The 27,163-nt window shown below is 48.8% G+C and overlaps 1 protein-coding gene and 1 pseudogene across 1 annotated transcript in view; both read right to left on the bottom strand.

The window, feature by feature from the left end:
• The window catches only part of LOC138799061 (zinc finger protein 585A-like), a 178,240-nt pseudogene that overhangs the window by 95,469 nt on the left and 55,608 nt on the right, over window positions 1–27,163 (bottom strand).
• Window positions 1–27,163, bottom strand: part of LOC138798988 (zinc finger protein 271-like) — a 69,064-nt gene that overhangs the window by 11,190 nt on the left and 30,711 nt on the right. The window contains exon 7 of the mRNA XM_069979644.1: window positions 12,969–14,047. Coding sequence (XP_069835745.1) covers window positions 12,969–14,047 — 1,079 coding nt within the window. The remainder of the gene's footprint in view (window positions 1–12,968; window positions 14,048–27,163) is intronic.

The raw sequence follows: 27,163 nt of genomic DNA, 5'->3' as shown, positions 1-27,163 counted from the left end.
GGGGAAGCATGCCTGGGTACATATAGGACAGCAGGGGAAGCATGCCCGGGTACATATGGGACAGCGGGGGAAGCATGCCTGGGTACATATAGGACAGCAGGGGAAGCATGCCCGGGTACATATAGGACAGCAGGGGAAGCATGCCTGGGTACATATAGGACAGCAGGGGAAGCATGCCTGGGTACATATAGGACAGCAGGGGAAGCATGCCTGGGTACATATGGGACAGCAGGGGAAGCATGCCCGGGTACATATAGGACAGCAGGGGAAGCATGCCTGAATACATATGGGACAGCAGGGGAAGCATGCCTGGGTACATATAGGACAGCAGGGGAAGCATGCCTGGGTACATATGGGACAGCAGGGGAAGCATGCCCGGGTACATATGGGACAGTGGGGGAAGCATGCCCGGGTACATATAGGACAGCAGGGGAAGCATACCTGGGTACATATGGGACAGCAGGGGAAGCATGCCTGGGTGTATATAGGACAGCAGGGGAGGCATGCCTGGGTACATATAGGACAGCAGGGGAAGCATGCCTGGGTACATATAGGACAGCAGGGGAAGCATGCCTGGGTGTATATAGGACAGCAGGGGAAGCATGCCTGGGTACATATGGGACAGCAGGGGAAGCATGCCTGGGTACATATAGGACAGCAGGGGAAGCATGCCTGGGTACATATAGGACAGCAGGGGAAGCATGCCTGGGTACATATAGGACAGCGGGGGAAGCATGCCTGGGTACATATGGGACAGCACGGGAAGCATGCCTGGGTACATATAGGACAGGGGGGGAAGCATGCCTGGGTACATATGGGACAGCAGGGGAAGCATGCCTGGGTACATATAGGACAGCAGGGGAAGCATGCCTGGGTACATATAGGACAGCAGGGGAAGCATGCCTGGGTACATATGGGACAGCAGGGGAAGCATGCCTGGGTACATATGGGACAGCAGGGGAAGCATGCCTGGGTACATATAGGACAGGGGGGGAAGCATGCCTGGATACATGAACGTAAAGTAGAAGTGTACCTTTTGGTCTAGCAGTACTTATTAGGTGGTGCGTAATATTAGCGTATGTTCGTTTCTGGTTTATTCAATAGACTTGTGAAATACAATTGTTTGCAGAGTTATATATTGCCCAGCCAGTAATGTGAATTGCACACATGAATATATTGCATATATATATCCACTTTCAGTATTACGCCACTATCACAGACTATCAACTATAGACTCCAAACACAATATAACCGCTTTGTATAATGGAAAAAATACTCGGACAACTTATTTCCTCTACATTAGTGTGGACAGAAAGCCAAATATTGAGCAAAAGAAAATTTATCATGCAGCCATTTAAATCACAAAAAGCTAAGTTGGTGTGGGGATTACTTTAAACGGCAATAGGGTCTCTCTCCCCTTGCTATTTAGCCAAACAGCAGTCCTTTTCTTTTTTGAAGCAATGGAAAAGCCTGGAATACGTGGAAGCAGGCCTCCCACCCGTCGCTTTGACTGCTCCAGTAAAGCCGGACCTGGATCCCCATTATGTGGACAACTTGTTTGTCCCTCGCAAAGCAGCCCAACATAAATTCAGCAATGTGTGCCAGGATGTGGATTGGCATCACTTCGCTGCCCCACCAGAAGGATCGCTCAATATTTCCTCCTCCTCTCCCTCCTCTTCTCCCCATCCTCGCTGGACCAATGGGATGCACACAACTGAACCACTACCCTCGCCGACAGTGTGGCGAACAGCCTCCTTCTCCTCTTCTTCCTCCAGGAATCGACCCTGAGAAGCTGACAGTAGTGTAATGTGACTGTCTAGCTCCGTCACGTCTCCTCCTATCCCGGCCTCCTGTGCATGCAAGGCATTGTCCCTGATGGCGATTCTTTAACGACGCATAGAAATGGGATGGTTACGCTCACTATGGCATCGTAGCAGCTGACCCTCTTGGTGGACTCCTCGAATACCCTTAAAACTTTGCAAAAGTCTGCCATCCATGTCCACTCATGGTTGGCAAACTGAGGGAGCTGAGTTGGAGCTGGTATTCCATGAGAGCTCTCTGCTGCTCACCCACCCTGGACAACATATAAAATGTAGAATTCCAGCGAGTGGTGACATCGCACAACAGCCGGTGTTCGGGCAAATGCAGATGTTTTTGGAGATTTTTAAGGCTAGCAGCCGTCACGGTGGTCTTCCAAAAGTGGGCGCACAGGCGCCGCACTTTCACTAGTAGCTCCGGCAGGTCGGGGAAGGCCTTAAAAAAGCGCTGCACCACCAAATTAAAATCATGGGCCAAGCTCCAGAGCTGCCACCAAGTTACGGCCATTATCACACACGACCATGCTTGGCCCCAGCTGCAGCAGCAACAGCCAAATTTCTGCCTGCTGCAAGATGGCATCCTTGACCTCTGGGGGCTGTGCTTCTTATCACCCAGGCTGATAAGCCTGAGCATGGCCTGCTGAGGTGCAACAGCTGCCATGAGGTCACGGAAGGCTTGCGTCTCCACAAGCTTAAATGGCAACATCTCCATGGCCAGCAATTCGGAGATGTGGCAGTTTAAGGCTTGGGCAGAGGGGGTGAGTAGAGGCGTACTTACACCTGAGATCAAATGCCTGACTGAGAGACAATTGCACTGAAGAGGCGCATGATGGTGCAGGCAAAGGAGCAGACACAGGCGAAGGGAAAGGTGAAGAAGGCACCAAAATGGCCGAAGCACAGGCAGATGGCAAGGTGTCCTGGCTGGTGGTCTGGACTGTAGTGCTAGCAGAGAGAACAGGGGAAGAGTCAGCAGCTGCAACGCCAGGCGCAGGTTCTCCTGCATTTGGTCTTTCCCACTGAGCCCAGTGCTTTGCTTCCAGGTGACGCCGCATGGCCGAGGTGGTCAAGTTGCTCTTCATAGAGCCTCTACTTATTTTTGAGTGACATAGCGTGCACACCACGCTCAGCTTGTCATTTGCGCAAACATTAAAAAACCTCCACCCCAAAGAACTGTGTGACCTCAAGGGGGAGCTTGGCGTGACTGGCTGCTTTGGGGAAAAGCTTCGGCCCTGGTGACTCTGGCCTGCCTCTGCTGACTCGTCTGTCCTCTACCTCTGGACATCCCTCTGCCTCTTTGCGCCTTTTTGGTGCGGCACGGGCCTCCACATCTCCACTACTTTCCCCACTGGACATCACCCCTTGCCAGGTCGGGTAGTTCGCTTCATCGTCCAGCCCCTCCTCTTCTAACTCCTCACTCTGCTGCTCCTCCTGCACACTGGGCATGTCAATTGTTTGGCTTAACGCCAATTGGGTCTTGTCATCGTCAGTCATCACGACTTCAGGTTGCCAGTCCACAACAACAAAATCAACTGGACATGGCAAATGCTCCAGATTTTGTGCATCGCTACAGATAAAATCCTCAGGTAGCTCCTAGGATTCATCAAGTATTTGAACACTGTCCAATTGGGGAAAAGGACCCGAAAAGAGTGCTCGGAGTGGGCAAGGGTAGGATGACTTTGATGGACTAATTGTGCAGGTTTGGAGACATGAGTGTCAGACTCTTGGTAAGGTCGAGACGAGTGAGTGGATAAATGACTGGAAGCACTCTCCGCCATCCATCGTAACACTTGGTCACGCTGATCGGGCCTCGACAGTTGTGTACCCCACCGCCTGCACAACTGTCCTATAAAGCCAGGGATGCTGGATGCGTGCGATTCTGGACGTCCCTCTGAAGCATGCGCTGTATCCCCAATCACTTGACCACGGGTTGAAACCCCAGCAGCATTTCCGCGTCCCTGTCCTCTTCGCTTTGCCCTAAGCATTTTAGTAGCCGTTTAACTTTTTTCAATACAATTTAGCTGTACCAGATAGTTTTTAATTTATCCCACACACGCAGTATACAGCCGTTTACCGGATATAGAATTGTTTTTACTACAGTAGAAATAAAGGGCTGGTCAACACCTTCCCTGGACGCACACTGCGCAAATCAGTAGAGGTGAGATAACAGCTGTATTATCCCACACACACACACACACACACTGTATACAGCTGTATACACTATCAGTAGGTATATATACTGCGTATGTCACAACAGCTTGTAAATATCAAATTTATTTTAGAGTTTTAGTCCTAACAAGGGCTTTTGGGGGTCCCTTCCTACCTAACTTCACCTAAAAGCTTTCTCTCCCTGGTATACAGCCTGTCCCTCTCTAGCTCCAAACAGCAAGTGACACAAATCTGAAATCATTATTCTTTTATTCAGGAGGTCACATGGTTTAGCCAGCCAATCACAGAGTTTTTTTTCCTGCCTACTCCTAGTGCCTGTCCCTTCCCCCGCATGTTTATTGGCTGTAAAAAAGCGCCAGGGGATGTGGGAGGGCGAATCTAATTTTTACAGCATTTTGGCACGAATATTCGGCCGCGGTCGAATACCTCGAATAGCGTACTATTCCATCGAATACCTGTTTAATTGAATAGTATTCGCTCATCTCTATTCTCCTCCCATAGTCTTCTGGTAACTTGGCATATCTGGTGTCACTGATCCCTCACCAAGAGGAACACTACCCAGAAGAAGCTTCGGAGCCTTTATATAGGACAGCAGGGTAAGCTCTGTAACGCCCTCTTGTGGCAGGACCCAGTGTGTAACCATCACACTTGGCTTACAACCGAGGTTAGAAGGGCTATAAGTGAGAAAAAAAATACAAATCAGAGGGGTCAGCAGAAGCCTTTAAACATTACAAAGAAGTCAACAAAACCTGTAAAAATTTACAATGAAAGGCAGGTAGCCATAGATAGCAAAAGAAACCCCCCAAAATTCTTCAAATATATAAATGCAAAAAAACCAAGGTCAGAGCATGTAGGGCCCCTAAATAATGGTGACGGGGGAGTTAATAACTGGGGATCAGGAGAAAGCTGAGTTACTTAATGGCTTCTTCAGCTCTGTATATACAAAATAAGAGGATGGAGCTGTGGTGGGTGGGGCCAGTACTGAGATGGGTGGGGCCAGTGCTGCTAACACGTGTAATTTGCTGAACTGGTTTACTATAGATATGGTCCAAGATAAATGAAATAAACTCAATGTAACCAAAGCTCCAGGGCCTGATGGATTACACCCCAGAGGTCTTAGGGAACTCAGTTCTGTAATTTCTTTACCCTTGTATGAAATATTCCGTGATTCTTTGCTTACTGGTATTGTGCCGAGGGACTGGCGTAAGGCAAATGTAATACCGATCTTCAAAAAGGGCTCTCGAACTTCCCCAGGTAACTATAGACCCGTAAGCTTAACGTCCATTGTGGGGAAACTATTTGAGGGGCTTATAAGGGACTACATCCAGGAATATATAGTGGCAAATAGTATTATAAGTGATAACCAGCATGGTTTTACTAAGGACAGAAGCTGTCAAACCAACCTGATATGTTTCTATGAAGAGGTAAGTAGAAGCCTGGATGGGGGGCGGCTGTGGATATCATGTACCTGGATAAGGGGGCGGCTGTGGATATCGTGTACCTGGATAGGGGGGCAGCTAAGGATATTGTGTACCTGGATAGGGGGGCGGCTGTGGATATCGTGTACCTGGATAGGGGGGCAGCTAAGGATATTGTGTACCTGGATAGGGGGGCGGCTGTGGATATCGTGTACCTGGATTTTGCAAAAGCGTTTGACACAGTCCCTCATGGGCGTCTGATGGGTAAGTTAAAGTCTATAGGTCTGGAAAGTGTAAAGTGACTGTACCACCAGGCCCAGGCTGAAGCACTGGAGGCGGGCCAACCCACCCCCAGTGGGAAGAACCCCTAGCCCCTCCATGACGTGACTCCATTAGAATAAACAGAACCCTATCATAGAGGGTCTAGGGTTTCCTCCCACTAAGGGTGGGTCGGCCCGCCTCCAGTGCTTCAGCCTGGGCCTGGTGGTACAGTCACTTTAATGTGTAACTGGATTGAAAACTGGCTTAATAATCGTACCCAGAGAGTGGTGGTCAATGATTCCTACTCCGAAGTGGTGTACCCCAAGGGTCAGTACTGGGCCCCCTTCTATTTAACTTGTTTATTAATGATATTGAGAATGGAATTAACAGCAATGTTTCTATCTTTGCAGATGACACCAAGCTTTGTAGTACAGTACAGTCTATGGGGGATGTGCAGATGTTACATGCTTTGTAGTACAGTACAGTCTATGGAGGATGTGCGGATGTTACAGGCTTTGTAGTACAGTACAGTCTATGGAAGATGTGCAGATGTTACAGGATGTGTAGTACAGTACAGTCTATGGAGGATGTGCAGATGTTACAGGCTTTGTAGTACAGTACAGTCTATGGAGGATGTGCAGATGTTACAGGCTTTGTAGTACAGTACAGTCTATGGAAGATGTGCAGATGTTACAGGCTTTGTAGTACAGTACAGTCTATGGAGGATGTGCAGATGTTACAGGCTTTGTAGTACAGTACAGTCTATGGAGGATGTGCAGATGTTACAGGCTGTGTAGTACAGTCTATGGAGGATGTGCAGATGTTACAGGCTTTGTAGTACAGTACAGTCTATGGAGGATGTGCAGATGTTACAGGATGACTTAGACACGCTGAGTGTTTGGGCGTCCACTTGGCAATTGAGGTTCAATGTGGATAAATGTAAAGTTATGCACCTGGGTACTAATAACCCACATGCATCATATGTCCTGGGGGGAGTAATAACCTGCAGCATCCTATGTCCTGGGGGGAGTTACTCTGGGAGAGTCGCTGATAGAGAAGGATCTGGTTGTACTTGTAGATAATAGACTACAGAACAGCACAATGTCAGTCAGCTGCTTCTAAGGCCGGCAGGATATTGTCATGCATTAAAACAGGCCTGGACTCTGGGGACAGGGATATAATATTACCGCTTTATAAAGCTTTGGTGCGGCCTCATCTGGAGTATGCCGTCCAGTTTTGGAACCCGATTCATAAAAAGGACGTTCTAGAGCTGGAGAGGGTACAAAGACGGCAACTAAACTAATAAGGGGAATGGAGCATCTTAGTTATGAGGAGAGATTAAAAGAATTACATTTGTTTAGTCTGGAGAAGAGACGTTTAAGGGGAGATATGATTAATTTATTTAAATATATAAATGTCCCCTACAAGAAATATAGGGGAAAAGATGTTCCAGGTAAAACCCCTTCAAAGGACAAGGGGGCGCTGCCTCCGCCTGGAGAAACAAGAGGGCGCTGCCTCCGCCTGGAGAGACAAGGGGGCGCTGCCTCCGCCTGGAGAAACAAGAGGGCGCTGCCTCCGCCTGGAGAGACAAGGGGGCGCTGCCTCCGCCTGGAGAAACAAGAGGGCGCTGCCTCCGCCTGGAGAGACAAGGGGGCGCTGCCTCCACCCAGAGAGACAAGGGGGCGCTGCCTCCACCCAGAGAGACAAGGGGCGCTGCCTCCGCCTGGAGAGACAAGGGGCGCTGCCTCCGCCTGGAGAGACAAGGGGCGCTGCCTCCGCCTGAAAAGACAAGAGGGCGCCGTCTTTGCCTGGAGAGACAAGGGGGCGCTGCCTCCGCCTGGAGAGACATGGGGGCGCTGCCTCTGCCCGGAGATACAAGGGGGCACTGCCTCCGCCTGGAGAAAAAAAGGTTCAATCTCCGGAGGCGACAAGCCTTCTTTACCATGAGAACTGTGAATCTGTGGAACAGTCACCCCAGGATCTGGTCACAGCAAAAACAGTAGAGGGCTTCAAAACAGGGCTAGACAAGTTCTTAGAGCAAAATAATATAAATGCATATGTATAGAACCTATCACCCCTCCCCCTTCCCTGTATGTATAGAACCTATCACTCCTTCCCTGTATGTATAGAAGCTATCACCCCTCCCCCTTCCCTGTATGTATAGAACCTATCACCCCTCCCCCTTCCCTGTATGTATAGAAGCTATCACCCCTCCCCCTTCCCTGTATGTATAGAAGCTATCACCCCTCCCCCTTCCCTGTATGTATAGAAGCTATCACCCCTCCCCCTTCCCTGTATGTATAGAACCTATCACCCCTCCCCCTTCCCTGTATGTATAGAAGCTATCACCCCTTCCCTGTATCCATCCCCTCCTTGGTTGAACTTGATGGACATGTGTCTTTTTTCAACCATATTAACTATGTAACACGTCTGATCACAGCAATTATGTCAGATATTTCTGTATTGGCGCAGTAGGGGGATTTACACAGGGAGAGAGGAGCCTGCCCGCCAGGTATTACATAGGGAGAGAGGAGCCTGCCCGCCAGGTATTACATAGGGAGAGAGGAGCCTGCCCGCCAGGTATTACATAGGGAGAGAGGAGCCTGCCCGCCAGGTATTACATAGGGAGAGAGGAGCCTGCCCGCCAGGTATTACATAGGGAGAGAGGAGCCTGCCCGCCAGGTATTACATAGGGAGAGAGGAGCCTGCCCGCCAGGTATTACATAGGGAGAGAGGAGCCTGCCCGCCAGGTATTACATAGGGAGAGAGGAGCCTGCCCGCCAGGTATTACATAGGGAGAGAGGAGCCTGCCCGCCAGGTATTACATAGGGAGAGAGGAGCCTGCCCGCCAGGTATTACATAGGGAGAGAGGAGCCTGCCCGCCAGGTATTACATAGGGAGAGAGGAGCCTGCCTGCCAGGTATTACATAGGGAGAGAGGAGCCTGCCCGCCAGGTATTACATAGGGAGAGAGGAGCCTGCCCGCCAGGGCTAACATAGGGAGAGAGGAGCCTGCCCGCCAGGGGTTACATAGGGAGAGAGGACCCTGCCCGCCAGGTATTACATAGGGAGAGAGGAGCCTGCCCACCAGGACTTACATAGGGAGAGAGGAGCCAGCCCGCCAGGTATTACATAGGGAGGGAGGAGCCTGCCCGCCAGGTATTACATAGGGAGAGAGGAGCCTGCCCGCCAGGTATTACATAGGGAGAGAGGAGCCTGTCCGCCAGGTATTACATAGGGAGAGAGAACCCTGCCCGCCAGGTATTACATAGGGAGAGAGGAGCCTGTCCGCTCGGTATTACATAGGGAGAGAGGAGCCTGCCCGCCAGGTATTACATAGGGAGAGAGGAGCCTGCCCGCCAGGTATTACATAGGGAGAGAGGAGCCTGCCCGCCAGGGATTACATAGGGAGAGAGGAGCCTGCCCGCCAGGTATTACACAGAGAGAGGAGCCTGACCGCCAGGTATTACATAGGGAGAGAGGACCCTGCCCGCCAGGTATTACATAGGGAGAGAGGAGCCTGCCCGCCAGGTATTACATAGGGAGAGAGGAGCCTGCCCGCCAGGTATTACATAGGGAGAGAGGAGCCTGCCCGCCAGGGGTTACATAGGGAGAGAGGAGCCTGCCCGCCAGGTATTACATAGGGAGAGAGGACCCTGCCTGCCAGGTATTACATAGGGAGAGAGGAGCCTGCGTGCCAGGTATTACATAGGAAGAGAGGAGCCTGCCCACCAGGCCTTACATAGGGAGAGAGGTCCCTGCCCACCAGGACTTACATAGAGAGAGAGGAGTCTGCCCGCCAGGGCTTACATAGGGAGAGAGGAGCCTGCCCGCCAGGGCTTACATAGGGAGAGAGGAGCCTGCCCGCCAGGTATTACATAGGGAGAGAGGAGCCTGCCCACCAGGTATTACATAGGGAGAGAGGAGCCTGCCCGCCAGGGCTTACATAGGGAGAGAGGAGCCTGCCTACCAGGGCTTACATAGGGAGAGAGGAGCCTGCCCGCCAGGTATTACATAGGGAGAGAGGAGCCTGCCCGCCAGGCCTTACATAGGGAGAGAGGAGCCTGCCCGCCAGGTATTACATAGGGAGAGAGGAGCCTGCCCGCCAGGGATTACATAGGGAGAGAGGAGCCTGCCCGCCAGGTATTACATAGGGAGAGAGGAGCCTGCCCGCCAGGTATTACATAGGGAGAGAGGAGCCTGCCCGCCAGGTATTACATAGGGAGAGAGGACCCTGCCCGCCAGGTATTACATAGGGAGAGAGGACCCTGCCTGCCAGGTATTACATAGGGAGAGAGGAGCCTGCCCGCTAGGTATTACATAGGGAGAGAGGAGCCTGCCCGCCAGGTATTACATAGGGAGAGAGGAGCCTGCCCGCTAGGTATTACATAGGGAGAGAGGAGCCTGCCCACCAGGCCTTACATAGGGAGAGAGGAGCCTGCCCGCCAGGTATTACATAGGGAGAGAGGAGCCTGCCCACCAGGTATTACATAGGGAGAGAGGAGCCTGCCCACCAGGTATTACATAGGGAGAGAGGAGCCTGCCCGCCAGCTATTACATAGGGAGAGAGGACCCTGCCCACCAGGACTTACATAGAGAGAGAGGAGTCTGCCCGCCAGGGCTTACATAGGGAGAGAGGAGCCTGCCCACCAGGGCTTACATAGGGAGAGAGGAGCCTGCCCACCAGGTATTACATAGGGAGAGAGGAGCCTGCCCGCCAGGGCTTACATAGGGAGAGAGGAGCCTGCCCACCAGGGCTTACATAGGGAGAGAGGAGCCTGCCCACCAGGTATTACATAGGGAGAGAGGAGCCTGCCCGCCAGGGCTTACATAGGGAGAGAGGAGCCTGCCCGCCAGATGAGATCCGGTGGGGAGTATGATGTTAGAGGGGCGGTGTGGTGTAGGGGATGGTGGATGATAGGAGGCAGCAGGGTAGGTGAGATCCGGTGGGGAGGGTCAGGGTTAGGAGAAATGTCTCCACCAGTAAGAAGCAGCAGAGATAGTAATTGTAGATAATATGAACATTATGGGGTTATGGTCCTTTTACACGGAGCGATTATTGTTTAAATCTGCACCATAGCGATTATCCTCTCGTGTTAATTCAGGTAACAACCAAGCAACGAGCGAGAAATTGTTAATCGAGGTCTTTCAAGTCTACAAATCGTCGCTGGTCATTCGCTGATATTTTTATTGTCTGCTTGTACAGTGAAAAAGCAAAAGCGATCAGTTGAACGATGATCAAATGACTGAAAAAACAAGATTTTTGCAACGATTAATCTGCACATCTAAATCGAGTGATTTATTGCTCCGTCTATAAGGCCCATCGGGGGGGGGGGGGGCAGAGAAAGAGTGCGGGAAGCGTGGAATAAATGTACCTTCTGGTCACTTCTGTTTCAATTTAAAAATCAGTAGTACCAGGTGTACAGCATGGGGGAGGGGACTGGAAGAGGTGAGTGAAGATGGGGGGGACTGGAAGAGGTGAGTGAAGATGGAGGGGGGACTGGAAGAGGTGAGTGAAGACAGGGGAGGGGACTGGAAGAGGTGAGTGAAGACGGGGGAGGGGACTGGAAGAGGTGAGTGAAGACGGGGGAGGGGACTGGAAGAGGTGAGTGAAGATGGAGGGGGGACTGGAGAGGTGAGTGAAGATGGGGGGACTGGAAGAGGTGAGTGAAGATGGGGGGGCTGGAAGAGGTGAGTGAAGATGGGGGACTGGAAGAGGTAAGTGAAGATGGGGGACTGGAAGAGGTGAGTGAAGATGGAGGGGGGACTAGAAGAGGTGAGTGAAGATGGAGGGGGGACTGGAAGAGGTGAGTGAAGATGGGGGGGACTGGAAGAGGTGAGTGAAGATGGAGGGGGGACTGGAGAGGTGAGTGAAGATAGGGGGACTGGAAGAGGTGAGTGAAGATGGGGGACTGGAAGAGGTGAGTGAAGATGGAGGTGGGACTAAAGAGGTGAGGGACGATGGGGGGGACTGGAAGAGGTGAGTGAAGATGGAGGGGGGACTGGAAGAGGTGAGTGAAGATGGAGGGGGGACTGGAAGAGGTGAGTGAAGATGGGGGGGACTGGAAGAGGTGAGTGAAGATAGAGGGGGGACTGGAAGAGGTGAATGAAGATGGGGGGGAACTGGAAGAGGTGAGTGAAGATGGAGGGGGGACTGGAGAGGTGAGTGAAGATGGGGGAGGGGACTGGAAGAGGTGAGTGAAGATGGAGAGGGGACTGGAAGAGGTGAGTGAAGATGGAGGGGGGACTGGAAGAGGTGAGTGAAGATGGGGGGGGACTGGAAAAGGTGAGTGAAGATGGGCGTGGGGGACACAAACCATTTGAGTTCACTGCTTACACGGGCAGCAATAAATGCCAATACAGAGGAGAGTGAAGGACACATTATAGCTTATGGCTAATGGATTCCCCCATAGTGGTAGGGCCCTCCATCGCTCTGACATAGCGTTTCCCAACCTATGGCTCTCCACCTCTGCTATCTCAGAACCTTCGCCTGGTAGAATCTCCTGGGACTGGCGTTCCCTACAGGATCTGTTCAGATCAGAAAGGTCACACAGTGGGTCCTCACACTGCACCTGGCTTCCAGCATTGAGCTCTATGTCAGCCAGTCTGGGCAGGGAGGAGTGGGGGAGGGGAGGCTTGCATACTGTGGCCTGGCGCCCCCTGCTGGGCACTTGAACTTGTACATTTCACTGAGCATCATACAGAGCTGACAGATTTACTTTAATTTCCAACATATAAAATAATATAATATATACACAGATTTGGTACGGCCAATTATTATAAATAAAACCTTTAACTTTCCAGACCTGTCGCCTACAACAAACTATCACTGCTGCTATACAAAGATAAAAAATGTAAAACACTCTGTTAGTCCTCCAGGCGGCGATCATCGACCTCCTCTCCTGTGCTCGTCTCTTCTCGGATCTCATCAGGACTAGAGATGATCGAACATCGGAAAATCTTAGGTTCTATAGAACTCGAACCTTGTCGGACCTACCGCATTTGATTCCCGATGCCTTCCCGGTCTGTGGGGAAGGAGGAGACAGCCCGAGTCCTATTACGTTGGCTGAATCCCGGAATTCCAGGCGGTACCCGGGCTGTCTCCTCCTTTTCCACGGACCGTGAAGGCATCGGGAATCAAATGCGGTAGATCCGACAAGGTTCGAGTTCTATAGAACCTAAGATTTTCCGATGTTTGATCATCTCTAGTCAGGACGGTATCAGAAGTCAATGTCTCCTGCGCCGAACCGAGGACTTCAAAAACTGGAGAGACTTGTGTTCTGTAAGAGCTCGGGGGTGGCCACCACCTCCTGATGCAGTCTCTGATGTTTTACAAGAACACATTTTTGGGTAAAACGTTTCCCGCATATCAGACATGGAAACGGCCTCTCCCCTGTGTGAATTCTCTGATGTTTTACAAGACACGATTTCTTCGTAAAGCATCTGGTACATTCCGAACATGTGAATGGCTTCTCCCCCGTGTGGATACTCAGATGCTTAACAAGACCTGATTTTAGGGTAAAACGTCTCCCACATTCCAAACAGGAATATGGCTTCTCCCCCGTGTGACTTCTGTAATGTTTGACCAGATCTGAATTCTGAGCAAAAGATTTTCCACATTCAGGACATGAAAATGGCTTCTCCCCTGTGTGGACTCTCTGGTGTTTATTAAGATTTGACCTCATGGTAAAACGTTTTCCACATTCTGAACATGAGAAGGGCTTCTCCCCTGTGTGGATTTTTTGATGTTTTATAAGATCTGATTTCTGAGAACAGCATTTCCCACATTCCTCACATGAAAACGGCCTCTCCCCTGTGTGACTTCTGTGATGTTTGAGAAGATCTGATTTTTGGGTAAAAGATTTTCCACAATCAGGACATGAAAACGGCTTCTCCCCTGTGTGAATCCAGAAGTGGTTAACCAGACCGTATTTCTTGGTAAAACTTTTTCCACATTCAGAACATGAATATGGCTTTTTCCCAGCATGGATTTTCTTATGTTGTACTAAATTTGATTTCTTGGTGAAATATTTCTCACATTCTGAACAAGAAAACTGTTTCTCCTCTTTGTGGATTTTCTTATGGTTTCCTAAATGTGATTTCTTGGTAAAACTGTGTCCACAATCCAAACATGAAAAGGACTTCTCTTCTGGGTGGATTTTCTGGTGTTTAGTAGGACCTGACGTCTGGTGAAAACCTTTCCTACACTCTGAACACTGAAGTGGTGTCTTTTTTGTGTGAGGTTTCTGATCTAATTCAGGTTGAAACCATTTCCCACACCCTGAACACAGAACCATAGTTTGCACTTGATAATCATGTGAGATGTTATTCTCGTGTCCCTCGGTGGATGATGGGAGGATTGGTCCCAAGTCTTCATTGTGACCATCTAGAGAAAGAGTAGGACAATGTTATTTCCTCCTTTATCGCTCATATGAAGAATCACGTACATGTTCTACAGTATCAGATGAGGAGCAGAACATTTATCAGATACAGGCCCTTTTACCTGGGCGGGTTATGGTTCCAATAACAATGTATTTAAATGGCTGCACAGCCACACTATTTATTGTTTGACCTCTGTCATTTATTTGTGGAAGAACGTCCATTAAAGGCAGTCAAACGGCCAATGAAAGACGTGTGGTGGTAGCTGTGTACTGTATATTCTTATATATAGTACCCGGGGGAGGCTGCCCAACAGGATAGCTGTGTGCAGCAGCCTCTACACACTGAGCAGTCATTGCTATCATCGCTCACTCCGCATACGGTTCTAGCACAGTAAGCGCTGCAGAGTCCGCCGCACACAGCGATCATGTTGGGCAGTACATGGGGGAGGGGACAAGGCCCTGCCCTATATAGTGCTGGGCATCCTAGACAGCCCTGCAGCTCCTGACACAAACGTTGGTGCCGCGTCGCCTCTTACTGCTGCCTGTCAGTGGAAACGTACATAAAAAAACGACACATAATAATATATATATAATCCTAGTGATCTAATGTCATTAAAGCAATGTATTCGAAATTAGTGACGAGCAAATCGGGCCGAGATTCAGGTTTGTACGAACTCGAACCCTCGACATTTGACTCCACTGTCTTCCCGTTCTGTGGGGAAGGTGGAGACAGCCCGAGTCCCGCCTGGAAAACAGGGATACAGCCTAGGAACGAGTTCATAGGAACCTGAATCTCACCACAGTTCACTCATCACTTTTAGAAATATATTTTCCATTTCCGGGGTGCCCCTTTATTACCAGTTATCTCCTATTAACCTAAAGGTCCCCGTACACTTCAGACTTTAGTTGATGAAAACAAACGAGTCTGAGAATCGACTGTGCTGGAAATTTCCGGCCAATAGTCACTTGTGTTTAAATGGGGCGAGTGTCTGCCAACAGTCCTAAAAAGAAGCCCACCCTATTGGGAGGGGAGCAGACGGTGCATATAAAACCCACAACGTTCGCTCATATAGCTGCCGAAATGGATAGGACTGTTAGTTCCTTGGGATCCAGGGACTGTGTGTGTGTGTGTTGGGGGGGGGGGGGGGGGGTGGATTTATCAAACTAGTTCTAAATGTCTTGGTGTCTGAATTCTGCCTTATGTCTCTGGAGCAGCTGTAGATTTCTGCTCCTGCTGTGCGGCATGCGCCGGTCCCGTCACATTTACTAGGTGGTGTGCGGCTCCTCTTAACCCCAGTGGGACCATCCACCATAGGGAATGATTATATACTGCAGCGCCATCCTCCTGGATTGTAAGTCCCTCTCGGCAGGGCTCTCACTCCTGTGATGTCCCCTATTCGGGGCCCCTTTTGTTTGAACAATGGGAGAGATTTATTTATGTTGTCGACCAATCATTTCTCAGCTTTCATGAATATTTGTAATATGTCTACATACAGGGTGCCTGCACACACACACTCACACATGTACACACATGGGCACACACACTCACACATGTACACGCGGGCACACGTGCACACACACATGTACACACACACTCACACATGTACACACACGGGCACACGCGCACACACACACTCACACATGCACACACACAGGCACACACACTTACACATGTACACACACAGGCACACACACAGGCACACACACTCACACATGTACACACACAGGCACACACACTCATGTACACACACAGGCACACACACTCGCACATGTACACACACAGGCACACATGTAAACACACGGGCACACAGGCACACACACATATGCCAAGGGAAAGGCCAAACTCTGTGCCATTCAGATAACAGTCCCTCCGTGTTTCCCGGGATGGATTGTACACCACATCCATGTAAATATCCCACAATGAATGACTCCACAATACTCATTTGTTTACATGATAAATTTTTTATGTAAAACAGGAAAAAAAGAACAAAAAACACTACATATCTATTCCTTTTAGAGGCTTAATTTTAGCCTCTGTCTCTTCCACGTTCCTCCTGATTTTTTGGAGGAATTCCTCATAGACCTCCAGGCAGCGGAGCTCCATTTCTTTCTCTGTTGTACCCGAAAAGAAAAGAAACACAGTATAAAGCTATGTTAGCATGTCGTCTCCTAGGACGGCCGTCACATTTAGAACAAATAATGCCCGTTATTTGTACATTCACGGCTGTCAATATAAAATATTGCCTGTTATTTGGCCTCAAAGTGGCGGCCATGCTAAAAGGCCAAGAAAAGTCAGTGTGTGACTATAGCCTTGTACTGCTTTGATGTACATACTAGCCGAGTCAGGGCAGTTGTACGCTAGAAGCCTAGCCCAGGCCTTGGGCTGCCATGACAGTGGATCACCCATCCGGCCACCACAAGCCCTCTCCTTACCAGCCGTTATATTCTCAGTTTGGGTGCCGGCGTCCACTTTAGCCCCATCTTGGTCACTGTTCTCATTGACAACTTTTACTTCTAGGGAAAAAAACTCAAATCAGTATTTCATAGAACTAGAACAATAATACGGTGAAGAAATAGAATCTGTGTTATACCTATGTTATACCTGTGTTGGGTGACGGAACACTTTCCAATAATAATAAGATGTTCTCCAGCCCCCCGGTGCAAACTGTGAAAAGAAGGGAAGGAAAGACGGTTTCAACACAGAGTAAAGAGTATGAACGGAATCACAGATCAATAAGTGTGAGAGATAAACAGGGGCGGCTATAGGATCAAAAGTCTGGTAAAATGGAAACTTATCCAGCGGGGGTGGGGATATAATAAACAAGCCCACCGTACCTCTCCCCGTCTTTCCGCAGTGCTGGCTTACCACTCTGGGACTCCCCCACTCTGGGACTCCCCCCAATTCATCATCCAGGTTGGGTATTTTCCCTCCCGGGTTGTGACGGCGTCTGGCAGGGTCCAGGAGCCTGTGACCTAGTGATGCGGGGGGACGAGCGAGTAGCGCTTGTTTATTATATGTGTCCCCCCCCCCACCCCACCGCGCCTGTTGGAAAATTTTCCAGAAAGCTCTCCTTTCACTATGCTAAAATATGTGAAATAAAGATTCACCTTTTTTTCAATTGGAGCGGTGGACAATCCATTCCCTTATGACTTCTCCTTTCATTATACCTTCAAGTTGTCACATTGTGGTTTTGGCCACTTATTCCACCAGAATTAGGCAGAAGCCACATGACAAGGTGGACAAAGTAATAAAGGAGTTGTGTTTTGCTCCGTGGCATTCCTTCGGAGACACGGGATAGGGAACCTGCAGCCCTCCAGCTGTTGTAAAACTACAATTCCCATCATGCCTGGCCAGCCGATGCTTTAGCTGGAGGGCGGAAGGTTCCACAACCCTATCCATTGTGATCATTTTTAGGCATGTCCAATAGCTGCACAGTTTAGTATCTGAGCACAATGATTCAGCCACCTTCTATAATGAGTCTGGAACCTTCTATCATAGGTAAAACAGCAAAAAAACAAACATCCAAGACAGTGGTCTGTGATGTATACTAACCCTCGTAGCTGGTACTAGGGCCCCCTCCCTCCTCCTCCTCCCCGTCTCGCAGCGGTGCACTTGTTTGGGGGACTGCTGGATTTGGGTAAAAACCAAACACAAATGATTTCCTTTATACTTCTATGAATGTTTAATACACAATATATATCATAAACCTATTACCCCCGGCCCCCTGCAGCGGGGTCTCCTCATCAGATGAGGGGTGCGTCCTTCGTGTCCTACGTCTTGGCTCTGTGAGGAGAAATAATATCACTGACTGAAAACAATTATCACAAATGAGACATATAGCAGCCAAGACATCTATCTGCCGGAGACAATGTGTATTGTAGCGTCGGCTCTGGACGAACCCGGAGATAAATCTCCTCACGCTTCAGAATCCCAGAAATCCTTGATTGGTCCACACCATAAAAGTTCTTGACATCATGGGGACAATAGTAGCAGCGCCCGACATGTTTCGGCCTGATTCTTAGCACCTGTACAAGGATTCCCATGCACCGTTTTTAAAGAGTCCGTACAGGGTCACATGACAAGAGAGTAAAATCCAAACCATACGTGAAGCTACAAACACAAAACAATAAAATACAGAATAAAACCTACCAGGAACGTCACCATCCATGGGAACCGGAGACTTACATGAAACTGGAGGAATGAAATAAACCAGGAGACGGCATGGAGCCCGGAGAAGGCGCTCATTCAGGCACCCGTAATATTGTGCCCATCATCACTGTGTAGCACCAGAAGATGTGGCCTCACTAGGCGCTTTATCTCAGCAATCTGCCATATACCGTCACCATCCATGGGAGCCAAGCATCACCAGTTCTGGGCCTTGTCTTTCCTTATCCCCTTATAACTCCACACAATTCCTATTTATAAGCTACTATATGCGAAGCTGGTAAGGGTGGTGGGGTAACGTCCCCCCTGATATCTAGAGGTAAGGGTCCTAGAATCCTCCTAAAAAACGGCTTCTGTGCTGCAATTCCTACACAATCTGATCCGCTTTCTATATGGAATATTATGTATAAGATGAGATGCATTGATCTACCTGCCACAAAGGCAGACCACGCAACTGCAACAGGGTTGAAGTAAGGGGGGGGGGGGGGTGTTAGGCGGCAAAGCGTGGCCTGATTTCATAGTACTAGCTACGCCACTGACAGCAACCCCCTCCTCCCAGAGCGCAGCAACAGCAAAAAATAGCTGTACATCGGCTCACACATACACGTCACAAGGCACCGTGGGTAGAGGGAAGTGCTGAGGCTGCAGCAGTGCATGCTGTCACAAAGGATACCATGGGAAGAGCTGTGAGGAGCTGCAGCAGGTATGTGACTGGTGGCTACCACAAGGGCACAGCATCCCCCCCCTTCCCCCCCAGTTCTCAGCATTTGGCGGACAGCACAACCCCGACCCCTACACACACACCCTGAGGAGAGTCCCATGAATCCTAGCTACCTCCCTGGTGAGATGGATGACAGAAGGTGGCTAGAAGGAGACCATTCCCCGAGCACTCTCTCCTATACGATATCACTGAGATTTTCCCACTTATAGCAACATCTTGACGTTCCAGCTCCACCGTGACTATATACTGTATATATATATATATATATATATATATATATATATATATATATAATTGTTATTGTAGGAAATAAATAAGATTTATCCTCAGATCCAAGAATCCTGAATATAGCGACCCAGCCCGGACCCGGAGCAATGGATAACAGCAGGAGGAGACGCAATGTTCTTGGACCGCGCTGTAAAACCTCCGCTCCCCGCTCTGTGTAAGAAAGTCGGGCTCCATAGACTTACACTTTTAGCCGAACTCATCACATGACACAAAGCCGGGAGAGAACTATCCTGAGCACGCTCTTCTCCTGGCTCGTTCTTCCAATCAGTACAAGTTTGAACACTCGGACCCGGACTGATCAAAACTTTCCACACTTTATCTATATGTTATGTCTCTATATTGTTTCTATGACACGTCTCTATGTTGTCTCCGTTATGTCTATGTTGTCTCTATGACACGTCTCTATGTTGTCTCCATTATGTCTCTATGACACGTCTCTATGTTGTCTCCGTTATGTCTCTATGTTGTCTCTATGACACATCTCTATGTTGTCTCTGTTATGTCTCAATGTTGTCTATGTGACACATCTCTATGTTGTCTCTGTTATGTCTCTATGTTGTCTATATGACACATCTCTATGTTGTCTCCGTTATGTCTCTATGTTGTTTCTATGACACGTCTCTATGTTGTCTCTGTTATGTCTCTATGTTGTCTCTGTTATGTCTCTATGTTGTCTCTATGTTGTCTCTGTTATGTCTCTATGTTGTCTCTATGACATGTTTCTATGTTGTCTCAGTTATGTCTCTATGTTGTTTCTATGACACGTCTCTATGTTGTCTGTTATGTCTCTATGACACGTCTCTATGTTGACTTTGTTCTGTCTCTATGACATGTCTTTATGTTGTCTCCGTTATGTCTCTATGACACGTCTCTATGTTGTCTCCATTATGTATCAATTTTGTCTCTATGACATGTCTCCATGTTGTCTCCGTTATGTATCTATGTTGTCTCTATGACACGTCTCTATGTTGTCTCTATGACACGTCTCTATGTTTTCTCCGTTATGTCTCTAATATGTCTCTATTATGTCTCTATGTTGTCTCTATGACATGTCTCCATGTTGTCTCCGTTGTTTCTATGTTGTCTCTATAAAACGTCTCTATGTTGTCTCTATGACACGTCTCTATGTTGTCTCTATGACACGTATCTATGTTGTCAACAGTTTGTACAATCAACAGTGACTTTTTAAATACTGCGTATGTGCGTGCTTGTACAGGTGCTATGAGTAAGGTTACTTCCCAGAAACACGCCAGACGCTGCCACTATTGTTTCCATGTTATCAGGCTGGTTTTATGGCGTGGACCAATAAGGAATTTTGTGGATTTTGAAGCTATTTCTTGTGCTGGACGTTCTTCTTCTTCTTCAGTACGTGCCCCCTGCCCTGCACCATCTTACTGCAGGTGTCCGGGGATCTGGACCCTTCCTCTGATGATTGCTTCCCGGTAGTAGTTCTGGGTTGGGCTCCTAAGGAAAGTGTGGGGGGGGGGGGGGGTTACTTTTGTATAGACCAAGAATAGGCCAACTTTATAGCAATGTCTCCCTACAACAAAGCCTACAGATTATGTGCTGCCCGAACAGTTCTACTACAAATCGCCCCCTGACTGCTACTCCGCTTCCCATGACATTGGGGGGAATTTATGGAACCTTGTGCAGAGGAGCAGGGGAGGAGTCAGACATCGCAACCGGAACCGGAACAGCATGAGGGCGACTTACCCCACGTCTGCTGCGATGGGGGTTCTGGGGGCTGCTCCCGGCCTCTCCTGGGCTGTAACCCTGATGAGAATAAGGACTTTATTTACTCTCAATAAACAATATGGAAGCAGACAATTCAGTCATTCTCGAGCAGCAGTGTCAGTTAGCGGCCGTTCTCAGACTCCGTAAATCATGAAGCTGCAGTCCTGATGCAGGAACTCTCGGCATCACACCCTGCGGCTGTCAGTACTGCCAGGAGGGTCAAGTTACTTGTGGTTAATCAACCCGGCATCAGAGAGTGCAGATACAGCCGGCCAGGGACGCTAATTACATGTGTTTTCATGTGAGGAGGGGAGAAAAGCTCACACACAGATTTTTGTGTCTTCAGCCGAAAGCAGCAACTGAGAACTGGGGGAAGGAGACTGAATAGATAATAACAGGTATGGAAGGGATTGTTTGTCTCCAGGAGGGGGGATGATTCAGCGTGAATTTAACCTGACTGGAATACCCCTTTAAAAAAAAAAAAAAAAAAAGCTTAAGAAACATAAGAAACTCTCCTTCATCCTCAGCGCCCCGTGTTCTATAGGGAGATATCAGAAGGCTGGATGCTTCTAACCTGCTGAGAGTTCCCCTTTAATTTCTCCACAAACAAATATTACAACCGACTTGCTAACTTCCTGCTACTAATAATGAGCAAAATCCATTCAGAGGGAGATTTGCCAAGTGGGAAGGTCCCTTGTGGCCCCAGGCGGCCAATCACAGCTCAGCTTTATAATCTGAGCTGTGATTGGCTGCCATGGACCACCAGCCTGGCTCCACCATGTCACCCTCTAAGTGTCTGAGTTTCACAGGGTTACTTACTTTTCCTGCGATTCTTTTGCCGTAAGGCCGCCAGCGTCCCTGCCTCTCTGAGCTTCAGATCGGACCAGCGTTTTCGCAGCTGGTCCCGCGACCTCTCCACGCCAAATTTCTGCTGCAGCCGCAATGTTACTTGGTCGAGTATTTCGTTTTTTCTATTATTCCGGTGAACATAATGGGTCCTTCTGCCATCGTAGTCCAGTGTGTCCAAGTACTGGACCATCACTCCCATCTCCTCCCGGGACATAGGCGTGGCCCTGCTGCTGCTCCTCCTCCTCCGTACAGGCCTGAGGCTCTGGGGGTCAGACATGGCTGCCACTGGTAATGAACAGGAAGTGACATAAACAGGAAATGACATCAGAACGAACGCATGAACGGAGAGACCAACGTTCGTTCATGGCGGTGCTCAGCAGGGAATAAAAACGATGGAATGAGCCATTCCCACCGAATTATGTGTTATGAGGTATTTAATGATGGTTAAACCCACCTGGGGCCACAGCCAGGTCAGGGCGGCCCAGAGAGGGGTTCTGTATGGAGGATTCAGGTCAATTGTTTGTTTAAAAGGATTGTTCACCAATTTTTTTTTCTTTCAAATCAACTGGTGCCAGAAAGTGCCAGAAACTCCAGTCCTCCAGTACTTATCAGCTGCTGTATGCTCTGCAGGAAGTGGTGTATTCTCTCCAGTCTGACACAGTGCTCTCTGCTGCCACCTCTGTCTATGTCAGGAACTGTCTAGAGCAGCAGCAAATCCCCATAGAAAACCTCTCCGGCTCTCCAGACTGGAGAGAATACACCACTTCCTGCAGGACATACAGCAGCTGATAAGTACTGGAACACTGAAAAATTGGTTTGAAATCAACTGGTGCCAGAAATTTGTAATTTACCTCTATTAAAAAAAATAGAAGTAAATTACAAATTTCTGGCACCAGTTGATTTGAAAGAATTTTTTTTTTTTGGTGAACAAACCCTTTAATATTTATCTGTAGTGCAAGTTTATTTTTTGTATGTCACTTAAAGGGGTTGTCCAGGGCTTTTCAGTATACTAGCATTGCCTTCTGGGGGTGCTGTATATTCTTTAAACACTTCCATTATTTATTTCTATCTCCTCTTGTGTTCTCAGGATCAGTCACATGACCAGAGCGCCTGTGATCTCATTACTTCCTGTGATGTCATGTTACTTTCCACTACAGCTTCTACTGAGCGCCAATATTAGCCCCGCCTACATCAATGTGGAATTCCTGTCAGCCCACAGGAGCGACACATGCCCCACCCACCTGATGACTCCACCTGCGATCATGTTCAGTAGAAGGAACAGGAAACAGATAGTGAATGTGACATCACAGGAAGTAATGAGATCACAGGCAGAGTGGTCATGTGACTGATCGTAAAAACAGAAGAGGAGCTAGAAATAAACAATGGAAGTATATATAGAACATACAGCACCCCCAGAAGTCAGTGCAATGCTAGTATATTAAAAAAAAAGAAAAGTCATTGGGGCAGGGGGTTATTATTTGTGGTGTATATAGAGGCTCAGTTCACACTGCGTACAGAAAAAGTTCAGCAGTGGCTTCCATCAATGTGGTCAGTATGCCTTTCCTTGGATCTGCTGCTATTTCTCTCCCATTCCTGACAGCTCGATGTCTAGGTTACCGACAACTGCTCTGCTCTAAAAGCAGTGAGACCACTGGCTGGTGTATATATAAATATAACATAGACGTGTAGCGAGATAGTGTATATGTACTGTATAATACATATAAATATGTATATAATGCTTTTACAGCAGAGTGGTGGTTGGTTACCTAGACAATGAGACAATAGGAGGAAAGAGCAGCCTATCAGGAGGAAGAGACAAGTTTGCTGAAGGATTGTATGTGCAAAACTATTTAAGTCTGGGTTCACACTACGTTTTTGCAATCTGTTTCATCCATTTTTTTGCAAAAAAACGGCTAAACAAACGGATGGAAAAAATGGATGCATGTGTGTTCATGTGTGTGCATCCGTTTTTCCATTGAATTCCATTAAAAAAAAATCAAAATGGATCCGTTTTTTTTTTTTTTTTGCATACATAAAAAAAAAAAACGGATGTTCAATGGAAAACAGATCAGAACGGATGCACACACATGCATGCGTTTCTTTCATCCATTTTTCATCCCTTTTTTGCAAGAAATGTATGAAAAAAGCGGATTGCAAAAACGTAGTGTGAACCCAGCCTTACTTGACGAGTCCCTAATGTATTGAGATGAGAATGAAGTGTACAGAAGTTCCCTAAGGTTAGGCAGAGAATGGTCCCTGTATAATAGTGACAGAGATTTATTGACATATATTGTATTATAGAGAGGAGCCATGCTGGAGATGGGACACCATGGATATACAGGCACCACAGCAGGGAGTTACCATAGCAACACCAGCTTCCTCCTCACTGTACTACACCAGCTAGGAGGAAGCTCCAGAAAGAGGGCGGAGCTATTCTAATGAGCTCCCCTCAAGAGTTGTGACAGTAAGTAATTAGTGGAGTACAGCTGTGGTAGAAGGAGTTACATCCTCTGAGGAGACTACAGCCTGTGAGGAGATGTCTGTGAGGAGATTTCTGTAAGGAGATGACTGTGAGGAGACTACAGCCTGTGAGCAGATGTCTGTAAGGAGATGACTGTGAGGAGACTACAGCCTGTGAGCAGATGTCTGTGAGGAGACTACAGCCTGTGAGCAGATGACTGTGAGGAGACTACAGCCTGTGAGCAGATGTCTGTGAGGAGATTTCTGTAAGGAGATGACTGTGAGGAGACTATAGCCTGTGAGCAGATGTCTGTGAGGAGACTACAGCCTGTGAGCAGATGACTGTGAGGAGACTACAGCCTGTGAGCAGATGTCTGTGAGGAGATTTCTGTAAGGAGATGACTGTGAGGAGACTATAGCCTGTGAGCAGATGTCTGTGAGGAGATTTTTTTGAGGAGATGTCTGTGAGGAGACTATAGCCTGTGAGCAGATGTCTGTGAGGAGACTATAGCCTGTAAGCAGATGTCTGTGAGGGGACTATAGCCTGTGAGCAGATGTCTGTGAGGAGATTTCTGTGAGGAGATGTCTGTGAGGAGACTATAGCCTGTGAGCAGATGTCTGTAAGGAGACTATAGCCTGTGAGGGGATGTCTGTGAGGAGACTATAGCCTGTGAGCAGATGTCTGTGATGAAACTACATCCTCTGAGGAGATTTCTGTGAGGAGACTACAGCCTGTAAGGAGATTTCTGTGAGGAGACTACAGCCTGTGAGCAGATGTCTGTGAGAAGATTTCTGTGAGGAGACTATGAGCAGATGTCTGTGAGGAGATTTCTGTGAGGAGACTACAGCATGTGAGCAGATGTCTGTGAGGAGATTTCTGTGAGGAGACTACAGCCTGTGAGTAGATTTCTGTGAGGAGACTACAGCCAGTGAGGAGATCAGTAAGATCTCTGTGAGGAGACTACAACCTCTGAGCAGATGTCTGTGAGAAGATTTCTGTGAGGAGACTATGAGCAGATGTCTGTGAGGAGATTTCTGTGAGGAGACTATGAGCAGATGTCTGTGAGGAGACTACAGCATGTGAGCAGATGTCTGTGAGGAGATTTCTGTGAGGAGACTATGAGCAGATGTCTGTGAGGAGATTTCTGTGAGGAGATTACAGCATGTGAGCAGATGTCTGTGAGGAGATGTCTGTGAGGAGATTTCTGTGAGGAGATTTCTGTGAGGAGACTATGAGCAGATGTCTGTGAGGAGATTTCTGTGAGGAGACTATGAGCAGATGTCTGTGAGGAGATTTCTGTGAGGAGACTATGAGCAGATGTCTGTGAGGAGACTACAGCATGTAAGCAGATGTCCATGAGGAGATGTCTGTGAGGAGATTTCTGTGAGGAGACTATGAGCAGATGTCTGTGAGGAGATTTCTGTGAGGAGACTATGAGCAGATGTCTGTGAGGAGATTTCTGTGAGGAGACTACAGCATGTGAGCAGATGTCTGTGAGGAGATTTCTGTGAGTAGATGTCTGTGAGGAGACTACAGCCTGTGAGGAGATCAGTGAGATCTCTGTGAGGAGACTACAACCTCTGAGCAGATGTCTGTGAGGAGATGTCTGACAGTTATGCTCAGCCAATCGCGGCTGAGTAGCTGATGACGCGGCAGAGGGCGGCCGGCACTAGGGACGGTCGGAGCAGTTCGGCCGTCTGCCCGAAGATGACGTCATGGCACAAGATGGCGGACGGGGGTCTGCTAGAGGCAGGTATGTATAGAACACTACACTTCCGGGTCTGATGTGGGTGGGGGGACACATGGGGAACGGGGCGATTCACTAACATAACATACATTAAAAAGTTGTATAACTTTGTAATGTGTGTTATTTAGTGAATAATTGTTTAGCGCCGCACTACCCCTTTAAAGGACTCCCATTCCACTGGGTTGTGGTTCACTGCCTATCCAATTCACATAGGATGACTCCACATACACCACCATATCTCCAGATTAACATCAGTCACCCATCTCTGGCAGTCGTCCATATTGAGAGATATTAAGCACAAGTAAACTGTTTAAAGAGTAACTAAAATATTTTGACCTTTCAGTTTTAGTTAGCTTAGGCATGATAACAATTTTTGCAATATACATTAACCCATAGGCGCACTAGGACGTTATAGTACGTCCTGGCAGGAGGTTACTTTCCGCACCAGGACGTACTATAACTTCCCGGCTCCCGGTGCTCACTGTTTACACAAACAGTGACCGGGAGCCGAAACTAAACTGTCAGCTGATAGCTGACAGTTTAGAGTAGCTGCCGCTGGACCCCCTGAAGGGGTCCAGCACAGCCAATCACCGGCATCAGTGGATCGGTAATGATCCACTGATACCGGTGAAGCAAGCCGCAAACCCCCGGTACCGGTCTCTGCTGAGTTCCGGGATCCTCCAGCTGCTGTGGCCCCCGTTCCACTGTGTCCCGCGATTCTTGTCCCGCGATTCTGTGTCCCCGGTCCTCGTCATCCTCTTCCTGCCCTCTGTGTCCTCCGTTCCTCTTCCCCCTCGCTGTGTCCCCCGATCCTTGTCCCCAACCTGCTGTGTCATCTGTTCCCCCCTCCCCCGCATCCTCTGATGCCGCTGCAGCCCCCCCCCCCCCCCCCCCGGTGCCGGACCATACCCTCGCTGATCGCCGCCACCCGAGATGTCTGTGCCGGAGATGTCGCTCCTTCCCCCTCCTCCGCGCCGAACTGGATCCCGGAACTCACTCTGAGCCAGTGCTGCGAGGAGGAGGGGGAAGGAGCGACCTCGGCTGTGACCCCCCTCCTGCTGCAGCAGCATGTACCAGCATCTGTGTAATGACGCTGGTACATGCTGCTATATACTGTGATTGGCAGCTCTGTGATCAGAGCTGCCAATCACAGTAT

The sequence above is a fragment of the Dendropsophus ebraccatus genome, chromosome 8 (assembly GCF_027789765.1).
Source record: "Dendropsophus ebraccatus isolate aDenEbr1 chromosome 8, aDenEbr1.pat, whole genome shotgun sequence".
NCBI lineage: Eukaryota > Metazoa > Chordata > Amphibia > Anura > Hylidae > Dendropsophus > Dendropsophus ebraccatus.
Note: the sequence above shows the minus strand (reverse complement) of the source record. Positions and strands in the feature narration are given on the sequence as shown.